Source organism: Vanacampus margaritifer, chromosome 2 (assembly GCF_051991255.1).
Source record: "Vanacampus margaritifer isolate UIUO_Vmar chromosome 2, RoL_Vmar_1.0, whole genome shotgun sequence".
NCBI classification, from domain to species: domain Eukaryota; kingdom Metazoa; phylum Chordata; class Actinopteri; order Syngnathiformes; family Syngnathidae; genus Vanacampus; species Vanacampus margaritifer.
Window position 1 is genome coordinate 6,961,362 of NC_135433.1, and position 17,727 is coordinate 6,979,088.

General features: G+C 35.5%; 1 protein-coding gene and 1 long non-coding RNA gene across 2 annotated transcripts; one reads left to right on the forward strand and one right to left on the reverse strand.

The window, feature by feature from the left end:
• The first annotated feature begins 1,611 nt into the window (after positions 1-1,611).
• Positions 1,612-14,673, forward strand: LOC144043479 (leukotriene B4 receptor 1-like). Its single transcript, XM_077557152.1, has 5 exons — positions 1,612-1,731; positions 7,937-8,516; positions 11,551-11,751; positions 11,827-11,870; positions 13,436-14,673. The coding sequence occupies exons 2-5, from the start codon at positions 7,938-7,940 to the stop codon at positions 13,671-13,673; spliced, it is 1,062 nt and encodes a 353-aa protein (XP_077413278.1). The 5' UTR covers positions 1,612-1,731; position 7,937; the 3' UTR covers positions 13,674-14,673.
• A 1,154-nt stretch (positions 14,674-15,827) lies between these two features.
• On the reverse strand, positions 15,828-17,108 carry LOC144044196 (uncharacterized). The gene is made up of 3 exons (XR_013291204.1): positions 16,966-17,108; positions 16,370-16,396; positions 15,828-16,292 (listed from the first exon to the last, which is right to left on the reverse strand). It is a non-coding gene; the product is annotated as an uncharacterized LOC144044196 (long non-coding RNA).
• Positions 17,109-17,727: the final 619 nt, after the last annotated feature.

Below are 17,727 nucleotides of genomic sequence, written 5' to 3' on the forward strand. Positions count from 1 at the left end.
AGAACAGTATAAAAATGTTGTTTGCTGTTTGCGGGGAATAAAAGGCACAGTTATTCTAGCAAAGCATATCAATCTCTGTGTATTCATTGTTGCCGCCGACCACTCACGATCCTGCATAAAAATATAAAGGTGAAGTAGTGTTTTCCACAAAACAGTCATAATAAAGGGGTTTAGAGTCAAAAGAATCTGGCCAACATATGATGATTTAGGGTACGAATGGCATTCGGGACAGGAAACGAGCGAGTAATTGTCGTCCCTCTAAAAATTGCCGATACTGTATCAAAAGTATAAACCGTAAACATACCACAATGTGATCCTGGACAGTTAAATATCATTTGAAACTCATCGTACATTACCCTTAAAAAGAAATGGTTTACAGATTATTTAATTTTGGCCTGAAATGCATCCTTAGTGTACATGCGGCCAAGACTCGCCTCAATGAACCAGGTTAAACGTATTTCCTGCGCAAACCTTTTTGTTCGGTTTATTTGGTCAGATGTATTTCTTTCAACATGCTACTACTTGGACCACTGTACTGCACAGTACTTTTGTATTTAGAGTGCTTTGGTACCATCTTGTGGCATTTTAGGGAATTTAAGGATGATCACAAAAAACTCAAATGGCTTCTTTTTTTTTTTCAGCGAATAATGGAAGCTAGGTTTAACCCTGGAGAACCCAAGAACCCTTTTCTTCTTTGGAAAATTATGAATTATACATTAAATGACTGCTATAAATTCACTGAACACCAAAATATATGTTTTTCAATTTTAACCCTTGTTTTTTGAACTAGCTCAGAGTTGCTAATTTATCAATATATATATATATATATATATATATATATATATATATATATATATATATATATATAAATAAAACATACTCCTAGGCATTCTGCAACATGATATGAAATAGATTAAAAAAAAACACAATTTTACCATCTGATGGTTTGCTGAGAAGATGGTTTTGTTTGGATTGATTTCCAGCTCAACAAAACAGCATGTTGCCAGCCATCTTGTCACTACCACTCTGGCTCGTGTAAGTGCAATATTTATCCACTAGATGGCCCCATGCAGAGGTCAGAAGTGGCACTCTGGACTTTTGAAGTGAAATTTGTAAAAAAAAAAAGAAAAAAAAAAGGTCTTTGTTATTTGAGTAGCAGAATTTATAGGGGTCAAATTTGACCCCGTGGGTTCGCCAGGGTTAAAAAAAAATGTGAATGGGTGAATTCATGAGATTACTGTACTTCCTGTTTTTCATTTGTTTGGTATTAATCGCCTGGTACTATTTGTAATACAAATATTTACTGTGGCTTTACGACTGTTGTTTTCCTCAGTTAGTGATAGACTTTGGTGCGTTATGTTTTACGAATTCAGATCACCACCGTATAGTTATTCCCCTGAAAGTTAGAAATTTCTTATATATTGTGTCTTCAACATCACTTTATAATATAAAGGCTTTAGTCACCGATGAATGGCGTAATAAGTTGAGCAAGAAGAACACCACCATGAGTAGAATAAGAATTTAAATGTTTTCATAGTAAGAGGAAAGTGTACACGCCCATGTGCATGTCGCAGCATGTGTGTGTGTGTGTGTGTGTGTGTGAGTGTATGCGCGTGATTCACTTTATGATGGAGCGCCGTGACATGCTAAGTTCCACAAGGGAGCATACGGAGCACGGAGCAGGACAAGTGGAATATTTTCATATTTACAAACAATTTGCTTCCTGGAAAGGTCAGTAACTCTCATCAGAACACTGAACACCAACGCATACTTTCGCTTTAAACGTTTGCTTCCCCGACTTGCTCTTTATTTGTTTGTTGTGTATTTTTTACCATAGATTTTGGTTTCTGATTAAAGTGACTTTTCTGGAATGAAGGCACAACATTCATACCACACCTTCCTAAAAAGAACATATTTAATCTCACATATGATCAGATAACACCAGTCAGGCACACTTCTTATTATAAAGGGCCTTTTTAATTAAATTTGTTGAAATAAATGTATGCACTGTTTATCAATCTTTTATTAGAACATCAAGTTTTTTTGTATTTTTTTAACCCTGGAGAACCCAAGAACCCTTTTCTTCTTTGGAAAATTGTGAATTATACATTAAATGACTGCTATAAAATACACCAAAATATATGTTTTTTCAATTTTAACCCTTTATTCCCTAATTTAGGATTAGGGCGAAATTTGACCCTTTGAGATTTAGGGGTATCATTTCGAAAAATCAGAATAACAAAAACTGTCAGTAAACTATTTAGAATTTAAGAAAAATAATCAATCAAATACACAGCTATACACAATATAACAATATACAATAATAATATAACAATATAATTTTTTTGTTTTATTTGTTGCACTTTAGAACTGGATTTTGAATGTACAAACATACTTTGGCCAATGGAAACAAGAACACAGGGACAAAATCACTGCTGGAAAAAAAAAAAGGTCTTTGTTATTTGAGTAGCAGAATTTATAGGGGCCAAATTTGACCCTGTGGGTTCTCCAGGGTTATTAATATAAATTTCTTTAGGTTGTGTGGTCTAATTTGGGTGATCTTAAAAATGCGTGAAAACCTCACCTAGATTATTGTTTATAGATCTAGTGTGGTGATCTCCACAAACCGCCTAAATATTGTGACCAAAAATCTATTGTTTGTATTTTAAAGCCTTGCCACGGGTACAGTGTAGTCAATGTAGTAACAGACATTTCGAGTGAAATTTACAGAGCTGCGTGTTTTAGCACGCCGAGCTAAGCTGGTTGACGTCAGATCCTGAGTGAATATTTGCGAGACTGCGTCAGGCTGGTGGTTTATGTACAATAAACCAATCAAAAAGACAAATATAATAATAAGTCACGACACTACAGAAAACAAGTAAAGAATAAAATAAAATCAAGAAACTGTGAAATAAATGGGGGGAAAAAATCAAGTTAAGAACCGCATCACCAAGTGCAAGTCAAAACGCTATAAAAAAAAAATGCTTAGAACCTGCTGGAAACTTTTTAAAAAATCCCAAAACAGTTTCCCCACGCTATAAAAAAAAAATGCTTAGAACCTGCTGGGAACTTTAAAAAAAATCCAAAAACAGTTTCCCCACGCCATAAAAAAAAATGCTTAGAACTTGCTGGGAACTTTAAAAAAAAATCCAAAAACAGTTTCCCCACGCTATAAAAAAAAAATGCTTAGAACCTGCTGGGAACTTTAAAAAAAATCCAAAAACAGTTTCCCCACGCCATAAAAAAAAAATGCTTAGAACTTGCTGGGAACTTTAAAAAAAAGAATCCAAAAACAGTTTCCCCACGCCATAAAAAAAAAATGCTTAGAACTTGCTGGGCACTTTAAAAAAAAGAATCCAAAAACAGTTTCCCCACGCCATAAAAAAAAATGCTCAGAACCTGCTGCGAACTTTAAAAAAAAATCAAAAAACAGTTTCCCCACGCCATAAAAAAAAAAAAATGCTTAGAACCTGCTGGGAACTTTAAAAAAAAATCCATAAACAGTTTCCCCTCTCATATTAATACTTGGGTGGGCCACCCAAGTAAACTGGCAGCCACCCAAGAAGTTTTCAAGAAAATCTATTAAAAATGTATTTAAAAAGGAGGAGGAAAAAAATGCCGCGACCGGATATACTGCATGTAACGTTAGTTCGCCGTCACTCACTTGTGGATCGTGAGGATAGAGGACTGAGAACCCCTCCCCCGCCAGTAGGAAACTCTGTGAGAAACACTGAACAAGACATGGCTCAATCAAGAACCACATTAAAAACTAGAAAAAAAACAACAAAACAAGCTAAGAATTATGTAAAGGACCAATCAAGAACCATTTCAAAAACTAAGCCAAAAACCGAAACAGCGAAACCAACAACATCAGGAACTTGGGAAAAAAACTGTTACAGCTAAATCGAAACCCATTTCAAGAGCCAAGTAAAAAAAAAACCATCAATGGTCAAGGTCAATTAAAAAACAAAACAGGATATGAGTCAACAACCAGTTTAAAGTGTATCACAAGCCTTTTTTTCCTGATTACTGTTTATTGACCAATGATTGTTATTAATTTCGTACTTTGTATTTGTAAAGTGACAAGAAAAAAAGGGGGGCTGGGGGGTTGATGTTGTACTATGTTACCGGTTCAGTCATTGCTCCAAAGTCAAATCAGAGCATTTGGACATTGTTAAAAATTAAAAAAAAAAAATGGCTCTAAACAATTACTTGATTATTAGTTGCCGGTTAATTTGATCATCTATTACTTGTTGATTAATTTTATTCAAGGACCTTGTTAAAAAACACATTTTAAAAACTGTCAAAAATCAAGGGAGGAACCATATAAAAACTGAAAAAAATAAAAAAGAGGGCAAGAATCAACAAGAAGCAATGAAAAAAGTCAAAAAGCATGTCAAGAACAACATCAAGAACCGGTCAAAAAACATTGAATCTGTCAAGAAGCAGTGAAAAATGGTCAAGAAAAAACAAAGAACCAGACGAGAGCCACATTAGAACTAGTCAAAAACCATCAAAAACCATTTCGACATCAAGAACCAGACAAAAACCGTGTCAAGAAATAACAAAACAAAAAAACGGTCAAAAAACATTGAATCTGTCAAGAAGCAGTGAATAATTGTCAAGAAAGAAAAAACAAAGAACCAGACGAGAACCACATTAGAACAAGTCAAAAACCAAGAAACTATCAAAAAACATTTCAACATCAAGAACCAGACAAAAACCGTGTCAAGAAAAAACAAAACAAAGAACAAAGAACAGGCCAAGAGCCACGTTACAACAAGTCAAAAACCAAGAAACTATCAAAAACCATTCAACATCAAGAACCAGACAAAAAGCGTGTTAAGAAAAAACAAAACAAAGAACCGGTCAAGAGCCACATTACAACAAGTCAAAAACCAAGAAACTATCAAAAAACATTTCAACATCAAGAACCAGACAAAAACCGTGTCAAGAAAAAACTAAACAAAAAACAAAGAACCGGTCAAAAAACATTGAATCTGTCAAGAAGCAGTGAAAAATTGTCAAGAAAGAAAAAACAAAGAACCAGACGAGAGCCACATTACAAGTCAAAAACCAAGAAACTATCAAAAAACATTTCAACATCAAAAACCGTGTCAAGAACCAGACAAAAACCGTGTCAAGAAAAAACAAAACAAAGAACCGGTCAAGAGCCACGTTACAAGTCAAAAACCAAGAAACTATCAAAAAACATTTCAACATCAAGAACCAGACAAAAACCGTGTCAAGAAAAAACTAAACAAAAAACAAAGAACCGGTCAAAAAACATTGAATCTGTCAAGAAGCAGTGAAAAATTGTCAAGAAAGAAAAAACAAAGAACCAGACGAGAGCCACATTAGAACAAGTCAAAAACCAAGAAACTATCAAAAAACATTTCAACATCAAGAACCAGACAAAAACCGTGTCAAGAAAAAACAAAACAAAGAACAAAGAACCGGTCAAGAGCCACGTTACAACAAGTCAAAAACCAAGAAACTATCAAAAACCATTTCAACATCAAGAACCAGACAAAAACTGTGTCAAGAAAAAAACAAAACAAAGAACCGGTCAAGAGCCACGTTACAACAAGTCAAAAACCAAGAAACTATCAAAAACCATTCAACATCAAGAACCAGACAAAAACCGTGTCAAGAAAAAACAAAAAACAAAGAACCGGTCAAGAGCCACGTCACAACAAGTCAAAAACCAAGAAACTATCAAAAACCATTCAACATCAAGAACCAGACAAAAACCGTGTCAAGAAAAAACAAAAAACAAAGAACCGGTCAAGAGCCACGTCACAACAAGTCAAAAACCAAGAAAGTATCAAAAAACATTTCAACATCAAGAACCAGACAAAAACCGTGTCAAGAAAAAACAAAACAAAGAACCAGACGAGAGCCACATTAGAACTTGTCAAAAAACAAGAAACTATCAAAAACCATTTCAACATCAAGAACCAGACAAAAACCGTGTCAAGAAAAAACTAAACAAAAAACAAAGAACCGGTCAAGAGCCACGTTACAAGTCAAAAACCAAGAAACTATCAAAAACCATTTCAACATCAAGAACCAGACAAAAACCGTGTCAAGAAAAAACAAAACAAAAAACAAAGAACCGGTCAAGAGCCACCTTACAACAAGTCAAAAACCAAGAAACTATCAAAAAACATTTCAACATCAAGAACCAGACAAAAACCGTGTCAAGAAAAAACAAAACAAAAAACAAAGAACCGGTCAAGAGCCACCTTACAACAAGTCAAAAACCAAGAAACTATCAAAAAACATTTCAACATCAAGAACCAGACAAAAACCGTGTCAAGAAAAAAACAAAACAAAGAACCGGTCAAGAGCCACGTTACAACAAGTCAAAAACCAAGAAACTATCAAAAACCATTTCAACATCAAGAACCAGACAAAAACCGTGTCAAGAAAAAAACAAAACAAAGAACCAGACGAGAGCCACGTTACAACAAGTCAAAAACCAAGAAACTATCAAAAACCATTTCAACATCAAGAACCAGACAAAAACCGTGTCAAGAAAAAACAAAACAAAGAACCGGTCAAGAGCCACCTTACAACAAGTCAAAAACCAAGAAACTATCAAAAACCATTTCAACATCAAGAACCAGACAAAAACCGTGTCAAGAAAAAACAAAACAAAGAACCGGTCAAGAGCCACCTTACAACAAGTCAAAAACCAAGAAACTATCAAAAACCATTTCAACATCAAGAACCAGACAAAAACCGTGTCAAGAAAAAACAAAACAAAAAACAAAGAACCGGTCAAGAGCCACCTTACAACAAGTCAAAATCAAGAAACTATCAAAAAACATTTCAACATCAAGAACCAGACAAAAACCGTGTCAAGAAAAAAACAAAACAAAGAACCGGTCAAGAGCCACGTTACAACAAGTCAAAAACCAAGAAACTATCAAAAACCATTTCAACATCAAGAACCAGACAAAAACCGTGTCAAGAAAAAAACAAAACAAAGAACCAGACGAGAGCCACGTTACAACAAGTCAAAAACCAAGAAACTATCAAAAACCATTTCAACATCAAGAACCAGACAAAAACCGTGTCAAGAAAAAACAAAACAAAGAACCGGTCAAGAGCCACCTTACAACAAGTCAAAAACCAAGAAACTATCAAAAACCATTTCAACATCAAGAACCAGACAAAAACCGTGTCAAGAAAAAACAAAACAAAGAACCGGTCAAGAGCCACCTTACAACAAGTCAAAAACCAAGAAACTATCAAAAACCATTTCAACATCAAGAACCAGACAAAAACCGTGTCAAGAAAAAACAAAACAAAAAACAAAGAACCGGTCAAGAGCCACCTTACAACAAGTCAAAATCAAGAAACTATCAAAAAACATTTCAACATCAAGAACCAGACAAAAACCGTGTCAAGAAAAAAACAAAACAAAGAACCGGTCAAGAGCCACGTTACAACAAGTCAAAAACCAAGAAACTATCAAAAACCATTTCAACATCAAGAACCAGACAAAAACCGTGTCAAGAAAAAAACAAAACAAAGAACCAGACGAGAGCCACGTTACAACAAGTCAAAAACCAAGAAACTATCAAAAACCATTTCAACATCAAGAACCAGACAAAAACCGTGTCAAGAAAAAACAAAACAAAGAACCGGTCAAGAGCCACCTTACAACAAGTCAAAAACCAAGAAACTATCAAAAAACATTTCAACATCAAAAAACAGACAAAAACCGTGTCAAGAAAAAACAAAGAAACTATCAAAAACCATTTCAACATCAAAAAACAGACGAAAACCGTGTCAAGAAAAAACAAAGAAACTATCAAAAACCATTTCAACATCAAGAGCCAACAGTCCGTCAAGAAAGCGCATTTGATAACTAAAAGAAGGCCCTCAGCCCACCAACCTGCTTTCTCTCCTCCCCACCATCCAGCATGAACAACCTGAGCGAGATCCACAGGCGCTCCACGGCCGCCGACGACAACCCCGAAGACGGCAGCGTGGTGAGCAACGACTACTCCACCACGGTGGGCGCCCTCATCCTGAGTCTGGTCCTCCTGCTGGGCGTGCCCGGCAACCTCTTCATCGTGTGGAGCATCCTGGCTCGCGCCCGGCGCCGCTCCGTCACCACCTTGCTCATCCTCAACCTGGCGTGCGCCGACGGCTTCCTGATGGCGCTCACCGTCTTCTTCATCGTCTACCTGGCCATGCAGACGTGGGTTTTCGGCACGGCCCTGTGCAAGGGGCTCTTCTACTTGTGCAACGTCAACATGTACGCCTCCATCTTCCTCATCACGCTGATGAGCGTGCACCGGCTGGTGGTGGTGGTGCTGCCTCGCAAAACGTCGGCCAGGCTGAGCAGGAAGATTGTGCGCCGCGTCATTTTCGGGATGTGGCTGCTGGTGGCCGTCAGCGCGTTGCCCTCGTTGGTGTTCCGGGACGTGCGGGAAGACAAGGACGAGTGGAACAAGACGCGACACGTGTGCGCGCCCAACCACACGCTGCCGCGATATGTAAGCGTCCTCGCAATTAACGTAATTTTGTCTTTGTTGAAAATGGTCTTCGTTTTGTAAACATGAACTCATTCACTGCCATTGACGGCTATAGACGTCAAAAATTCATTTGAACTATTTCTATTCGGGTTTTTTTCCACTTTTGTTAACAAGAGGATGAAAACCTAGAAAAAAATGTATTGTACATTTAGAACCGATATAAAATTCTTGATTACTCTTGATTACTTTTGAACTATTACTTTCACATTTTTTCCACTTTTGTTAACAAGGGTATGAAAACCTAGAAAAAAAATATTGTACATTTAGAACAGATATAAAATTTGTCATTAATCGTGAGTTAACTAGAGAAGTCATGTGCTTAATTACAATTAAAAATAATAATAATCGCCTGATGGCCCTAATTAAAAAAAAAAGAAAACATTATTAAAAAACTAGGGGCGTCAGATTTTTTTTATTTTAATTGTAATTAATTGCATGACTTCAATAGTTAACTCATGATTAATCACAAATTTTATATCTGTTTTAAATGTACAATATTTTTTTTTACAATTAAAAAAATAATAATCGCCTGGTGGCCCTAATTAAAAAAGAAAAAGAAAACATTATTAAAAAATGAGGGCAGATTATTTTTTTAAATTGTAATTAATTGCATGACTTCAATAGTTAACTCACGATTAATGACAAATTTTATATCTGTTCTAAATGTACAATATTTTTTTTACAATTAAAAAAATAATAATCGCCTGGTGGCCCTAATTAAAAAAGAAAAAGAAAACATTATTAAAAAATGAGGGCAGATTTTTTTTTTTTAATTGTAATTCATTGCATGACTTCAATAGTTAACTCACAATTAATGACAAATTTTATATCTGTTCTAAATGTACAATATTTTTTTTACAATTAAAAAAATAATAATCGCCTGGTGGCCCTAATTAAAAAAGAAAAAGAAAACATTATTAAAAAATGAGGGCAGATTTTTTTTTTTAATTGTAATTCATTGCATGACTTCAATAGTTAACTCACGATTAATGACAAATTTTATATCTGTTCTAAATGTACAATATTTTTTTTCCTAGGTTTTCATACTCTTGTTAACAAAAGTGGAAAAAAATGTGAAACTCATAGTAATAGTTCAAACAATTTTTTGTCAATGGCAGTGAATGAGTTAAAAATTGTTAAGTCTTTGACGGACATAACATACACTCGAAAAAGAAAATTATTGATAACTTAAAAAAAAAATCACTTCAATTGGTAACACATAAAAAAAAAAAGAATAATCACCTGATGGCCCTAATTAAAAAAAAAGAAAACATTATAAAAAATTAGGGGCGTCAGATTATTTATTTTTAATTGTAATTAATTGTACGACTTCAATAGTTAACTTACGATTAATGACAAATTTTATATCTGTTCTAAATGTACAATATTTTTTTCCCTAGGTTTTCATACTCCTGTTAACAAAAGTAGAAAAAAATGTGAAACTCATAGTAATAGCTCAAATGAATTTTTGTCAATGGCAGTGAAAGAGTTAAAAATTGACAGACACAACATACACGCTAAAAAGAAAATTATTGATAACTTTTTTTTATTTTTTAAATCACTTCAATTGGTAACACACGATTGAATTAAGTTAGTCCAAAGCGAATATATTAAGTACTAGGGATGTAACGATAACGGCAATATCGTGATATCGCGATATTAAAACTGCCACAATATGGTCGTCGTCATGTCACGATATTAAAAGCTGCACATCTGTTACAAAAGTAAAGTTGATTTCCATTTGTGCCGTTCTAGCACCCTCTGTTGGCTAGTTTTTTTTTTTAGCTATTGGTCAGATGAAGGGGAACGTAATATGCTTGTGAACCGAGTCAATTTGTGGAGGAACTCAATGTGTGCGTGCATTAGAAAGTAAGCGCCTCAATATTAAGTGATATTAGAGATTGTAGGTCATCTTTATGCATTGCTGTTATGTACAAAAAGCACCATATTGTGTGTGTTTTTTTTTAACAATATTGTGACCTTTTTTTTATATCGCCAACCTCCCCACAATATCGTGATAATTATCGTATCGTGATGTTTGGATTTTCGTTATATCCCTAATATTAAGTTAAATGAATTATGAGTTCATTATTAAAACTTAATATATTCACCTGAATACAATTAATCCAAAATGACTCCAATCCAAAGTATTACGTTTAATGAACTCATAATGAATTAAACCTAATAGTGTCACTTTGGACTAACTTAACTCAATCGTGTGTTACCAATTGATTTTCTTAAGTTGGTCAACGATTCAATATGTAATCTTAAATTAGTTCAACATTTCTCTTTTTAGAGTCTACGTTAACAAATTAATCTTCGATTAATTATGTTTTTTTTTTTTTTAGAGGAACAACAATAATGTCCTTTTTTTCCCATCTTTTTTTTTTAGTTTTGTCATTCAAACGGGTTTTGTCTTTTTTTTTGTTTTGTCATCCAAACCAGTCTTTTATGTCCATGTTTCAGGAACAGCAATAATTAATGTTTCTGGGTCAAACTGATTTGGAGGTTTATTTTTAATCATCCAAAAGTGTCCGAAATTATTTTTGTGTGTGTTATCCTGCTTAACTATCACACCCAGCACTTAATTTGCACTCTTGTGATTCATTTTCTTCTTCTCAAGAATAGCAATAATAATAATAATACAGTACTGGGTCATTTTGAGCCAGATTTGGCTTCATTAAAAAACATTTTTTTTAATCTCCCTTTAACTTCATCACTAAAAATTCCAGTCAATATTTCCTCTCACACATCATGCTTCATTGATGTTTTTTAAGTGACGTTTTTTTTTTTAACAAAAATGTGTAAAAAAATACAATAAAAAAATATTTTATTTGATATGTTGATTATACGTAATAATTTAACTTTCAAATGGGTCAGTCTGGCCAATGTAACAGGAGTAAAAAAAAAATAAAAATCTTCAGACAAACACAATCTAGTCATCCTAACAAACTACCCGATTCATGATGTCAACAATAACTATCACTGCTTGCAGGTGAGGTTTCAGTACGCGCTGGAGACGGTGCTGGGCTTCATTCTGCCTTACGCCGTCATCATCACAAGCTACGTGCTCATCATAAGACGCCTGAGGCAGACCCGGTTCCGGCGGAAGGTCCGCAGCGAAAAGCTCATCCTGGCCATCGTGGTGATGTTCTGTCTCTTCTGGTTGCCGTACCACGTCATCAACATGATACAGGTTTGCCCCGTGATCGTCACGCCTCAACGGTTCATCTTTTGAGTGAATGCTGACCATGTTTTGATCCGGTCCAAGGTGGCAGCTGAGTGGTACTCGGAGGGATCGCCCAGACGAGAAATGTGAGTATAAAAAAATAAAATAAAAAAAAACACTATCGCAAATCGATTTCTGTGTTTCTTTGCGTGAATGAATCGAAAAGACGTCTTTTGCAAAAACAAGTGATATCAACAAATGTACTTGTTTTGTAAAACATTTTGTTAATTTGTCTTGGAAGATGTTACGGACTAGGGGTGTGAATTGCCACGTACCTGGCGATTCGATTCGTATCACGATTCATAGGTCACGATGTGATTCGATACCGATTAATCCCGATACAAATCTTTAAATTGATTATTGCGAATTTTTAAACTCAAAATTAGAAAATACTAATCAGCAAACTTGTACATGTACACTGTAAGATTTTTATGAAAATGTATTTATTTATTTATTTGCAGTCTTTCCTGTTTGAACAGCACTGAAATAAAATATTAAAGCTTAATGTTCCATTAATATAACATTCTTCTATGCTTAATGTGTAAATCCTAACCCTAAGTAAGACGTTTTGTTGAATATTCCCATAAAAAATTGATGTTTGAAAATCGATTCGGCCGCATATTGAATCGATTCGAGAATTATTATATGTAATATTGTGATATATTGTCGAATCGATTTTTTTCGAACACCCCTTACAGACCAAACTAGTTAACTTGGTTGTGCATTTTATACACTGTTAATGTTTTTGAATAGAGCGATGGATTTTAAAAGTTCTGAATCCGAATGCTCGATTAATTGCCAAAATTAACAAATTGTTAATCAAAATATTTGTTTGTTGTGGCCCTAAATGGAATACTTATTTTACTGTATCCTGATTACATAACACCAGCACATCTAGTACGTTGTTCCAAAGCTTGCTAGGCAGTCATAAGTATTTTCACAAGCATCCCAGAATTCAGCCTTAACGAATGGTTAGTTCCGTATCAAAGATAATCTAATACTGTCAACAAAACAAACGCTAAAATTGAATACAATAATCAATTTACTCTCTTAACTGGAGAACCCACGGGGTCAAATTCGGCCCCTATAAATTCTGCTACTCAAATAACAAAGACCTTTTTTTTTTTTTTTTTTTTACAAATTTCACTTCAAAAGTCCAGAGTGCCACTTCTGACCCCTGCATGGGGCCATCTAGTGGATGAATATTGCACTTACATGAGCCAGAGTGGTGGTGACAAGATGGCTGGCAACATGCCAATTTTGTTGAGCTGGAAATCAATCCAAACAAAACCATCTTCTCAGCAAACCATCAGATGGTAAAATTGTGTTTTTTTTGTTAATCTATTTCATATCATGTTGCAGAATGCCTAGGAGTATGTTTTATATATATATTTTGATGAATTAGCAACTCTGAGCTAGTTAAAAAAAAGGGTTAAAATTGAAAAAAACAAATATTTTGGTGTTCAGTGAATTTATAGCAGTCATTTAATGTATAATTCATAATTTTCCAAAGAAGAAAAGGGTTCTTGGGTTCTCCAAGGTTAAACTAACCTGAGTATTTAGACTCCCTTCCCTAACGTCAGTTAGCATTTGACCAAGTGCGCCGCTCACCTTTGACCTCATGACTCAAGCAGCTGCATCTCCCCCACAGCCTGGAGCACATCTACAAGTCGAGTCGCGCCGTCACGTCGGCGCTGGCCTTCATCAGTAGCTGCGCCAACCCCGTCCTCTACACCTTCGCCGGCAAATCGTACATCAAGAAGAACGGCTTAGGCTTCATGGCGCGCCTCTTCGAGGGGACGTCTCTGGACCAGACTGCCACCAAACGGGGTAAAGACGTGACCCTCAGCAACGTGGACTCCAGCACGGCTTCGGCACAAAATGGATGATGAAGGAACTGCTGTGCTTGAATGGAGAGCACACAAATTAAAATGCATGTGGGACATGTCGACGTTTGGTTATGGAACGATAACCAATTAAACACTGACTTTTTTTTTCTTTTTACTTGATTCATTTCCACCTTTGCTGTGATCTGTGCCAGAGGGACAAACAATGACAGGCAAATTAGAGACTCGAACCCTCGATGGCAGACGGTACACTAAGTCAGCTTTGTGTTTATCTGAACTGCCCCACATTCAAAACAAAGTAAAATAGTGTGTAAAAAGACTATTATTATTTTAGTATATGCTGAATAATGTAGCTACTTATGACACTTTTGTTTAGCGGTGTGCCGTGAGATTTTTTTGTAAATAAGTGCATTGGCCCAATGCATGCTGGGAAACCTCGCTGCACTGGAGTTGTGTTAATAGTAGGGGTGTTGGAAAAAATCGATTCGGCGATATATCGCGATATTAAAGCGTGCAATTCTCCAATTGATTCAATATGCGGCCGAATCGATTTTTAAACATCAATTTTTTATGGGAATATTCAACAAGACGTGGTACCTAGGATTAGGATTTACACATTAAGCATGCAAGAATGTTATATCAATGGAACATTAAGCCTTAATATTTGATTTCAGTGCTGTTCAAACATGAAAGACTGCAACCTGAATTTCCTGATAAATAAATACATTTTCATAAAAATCTTAGTGTACATGTACAAGTTTACTGATTAGTATTTTCTAAATTTGAGTAAAAAAAAAAAAATCGCAATAATCAATTTATTGATTTGTATCGGGATTAATCAGTATCGAATCGTGATACGAATCACCCGCTACTCAAATTCTTACTTTTTTTTTGCAGCTTACCCACTTAAAAAGGTTTGAAAAGCAAACAAATGTAAAAGGTAGTCCAAGTAAACAAAACGCAAGTTTGTAAAAGGTGATTTTACTTGATTTTTTTTTTTCGGGGGTCATCAAAAATAAAATAAAGCTACCTGGCCCAGCAATCAAGTCTTGCACATCTGTGGAGATTTTGGCCCACTTTCAGTGCAGAACTGTTGTAATCCAGTACCACTGGAGAATTTGATCATAAACAACCTTGTATCAACAGAGTAAGCGAAGTGCGCATTACGTTTGCGCATACATGGGGGAAAAAAAAAAAGCGAGGCTACCAACTAACCGTCATTTGAATGGCGGGGATTAGAGTGGTGACCGTCTTTGCGTAACTGTACACCTTAAAGCTTGCAAGTCAACCCCCCAAGTCAGTAAACCACATGCTACGCATGTTTAGAATACATTCAATAAAAAACTGAAACTTTCTAGCGGATGAAATGTTAGAAATCAGTGCTCATTCTATTGGATCCAATTCATTTTCAATGACCGTACGGTAGTTGAGCCTACCCACAATGCACCAGGCCGCTACCCATAATGCACCGTGCAGACGAGATGAGCGGTGCATTATGGGTAGGCTCAACTACCGTGATACTTGACTCGAGTCGTTTTCAACAGTAAGATGATATTTTGTCTATAATAAATGTGATAACTTTGTTTTTCATGACCAATACCTTCAAAAAAATCCACTTGCTTTTGACTGAAGATGACATCACCTGCGCTCAGGAAACAAGTCAGGACCAATCACGACTTAATTTGCTGACCAAACCCAGAAAGCAGGTGATCCGTGATTGGTCGTTACCCATTTCCTCAGCACATTTGATATAGCCAATCAACAGCAAGTGGAACCGCGTTCTTAAAGAGGTATTAATTGTACATGAAAAATAATCATGACATCACCATCAATTCTTGCCAAAATATTACCCCTTTACTGTTGAAAATGACTCAAGCATCCCTCCAAATTGAAATAAAATCAAAGGTTAAGATGCTACTGAACAATTGCATTACTATTTTTTGGTCATTGAAATCCCCCCCCCCCCCCCCAAGTTAACAATTCAGATTCCAGTGACCCAGAAAGCAATCATGTATATTTTTTCCCATAATTTAATTACAAAATTGTCAATTTGATTCATTTACTAAAAATGCAAATCATTTCAATTTTAATATAAACTCTTAAAATGCATTTCGCATTTAATAATTTCCTGCAGCTGACCCAAATGTGTGTCCCATCAGTGTCATGCAAATGATCACAAATCAAACTCGACACGTCTTAACACAATTTAAAAAAATTTATTTCACTGAGGTGCGCGCACAAAACTGAAGTATTTAATAGTGGAAACAAAATGAAAATTGGCATTCATGATTCATCCTAAACTTACCTTCTCCTCAAAATTACAGTACAACCTTTCCTTAATGTACAAGTATGTTAAAAATATTTGGCCACTTAAACTAAACATTTTATATTATTGTCTTGAGTACATGAGGGCAAAGTACACAGTATAGAATTTACCCAAGAGCTGGCCGGCCATTAGTTAAGACTGACTTTTAGGCCCCCTTGAAAATAGATTCACTCTTTTTTTCTACATCTTTTAAATTTTAAACAAAAACAACAAAAACTCAACATTGCATTACACTTTCATATACATGTTTAATATGCAAGACTGGAGGAACTTGAGTCATATTTGATTTAAAATCTACTCAACGTACTGGAGCATCGTGATCTCAGGAACATCACCTAAAAATAAAAACGTACATGTTAAAACTGTAGTGTAACGCCACACATGAGGTGCAAAGGGCAGTAAGAGAACTCACCTCATTAACAATGGCAGGGTCAAGAACCTAAGAGAGAGTGGGGGGGGGGGGGCATTTTTGCATTAGAAACTGTTCAGTTTAACACATGTTTAACAACCACCTCAACGCCATTTGAGGTCAAACTTGTCAGTGCAGTGAAGAATAATCATCAGATTCAGCTGAAACACGGACTCACATGCAACTCATCATTCAAGGTTTGACCAAGTAAGAAATCAAAAATCCCGACATTTTGATTAAAAGACGACATTTTGTTTGGCTAATGTCCAAATGGAGCGCTATGGCAGGTGGTGCCTTACAATTAAAAAAAAAAAATAATTAAACAGTGCTTGGTACTCTAAAATGAGCGGCACTTCACCCCAACCTCAAATAGTTCACTTAGTAAGGAACTGTTTCACAATTTAAAAGGTTCAATAAAAGCTGAAATAAACCACTCGAGCTTAAGCTGCCATCTTGCTAGGAGCGGCATGAGTAACCACGAGGTGGGCTGTCATGGCAGGAAGCTCGCCAGTAATTCAACATGGAAATGACTCATTAAACACATTACAAACAATTAAACGCTATTTCGAAAAAAGGGACGGTGCAAAACTTTTACCTACCGTGTGAAAAGTGTTGAAGTCAGTCAACATCACGGCCGACCACTAACATCAACAAACGATGTATTGTAGAAACTAGAGAGCGAGAGACCGCGAACCAAGTTACCGCTCCTTTTATGTGGTTATCAGCGTCACGTGACTCTTGCTCCCGCCCACACACGGAACAATAAAGACTTCCGGGTGTGGAGTGGCGTTCTTCCGGCCAGTTTAATAATAATAATAATAATAATAATAATAATAATAATAACAATTTTGCATACAATTGACAATCAATAAAACCAGTTTTCCTCTCTTTTGTCCTCCTCTTCACTCAAGACAAGTTTGTAATTTTATTTTGCTACCTTCTTCCTGTAAAGCACAAGCTGTAAAACGATGAAATAGTTCACAGTACTGCAGTAGAAAAAAAGAGGAGGGCCCTTGAAATGATCGTGATAGATTAAGTATTTAGATGTGTTTTAAATCAATTTTTATTATATTTTAGGGCTGGACGATATGGCCAAAAAATAGCATCTCTATGATTTTCAGTCATTCTGGACGAGATTTTAATCGATTTTAATTTAAGTAATAAACCCAACAAACATATTTAAAGAAAGTAAGATTTATTAAAAAATAAATCTTGTACAAAATGTTCAGACAACAACAATGCATTCTGATTTTGAATCATGTTTAACGTAAACTTAACTTTCATATATTGTACATAACTTTCCTAAATGCCACAATGAAGTAGTTAATAACTATTGTAAACATGTCTCGTAAACCACCCAT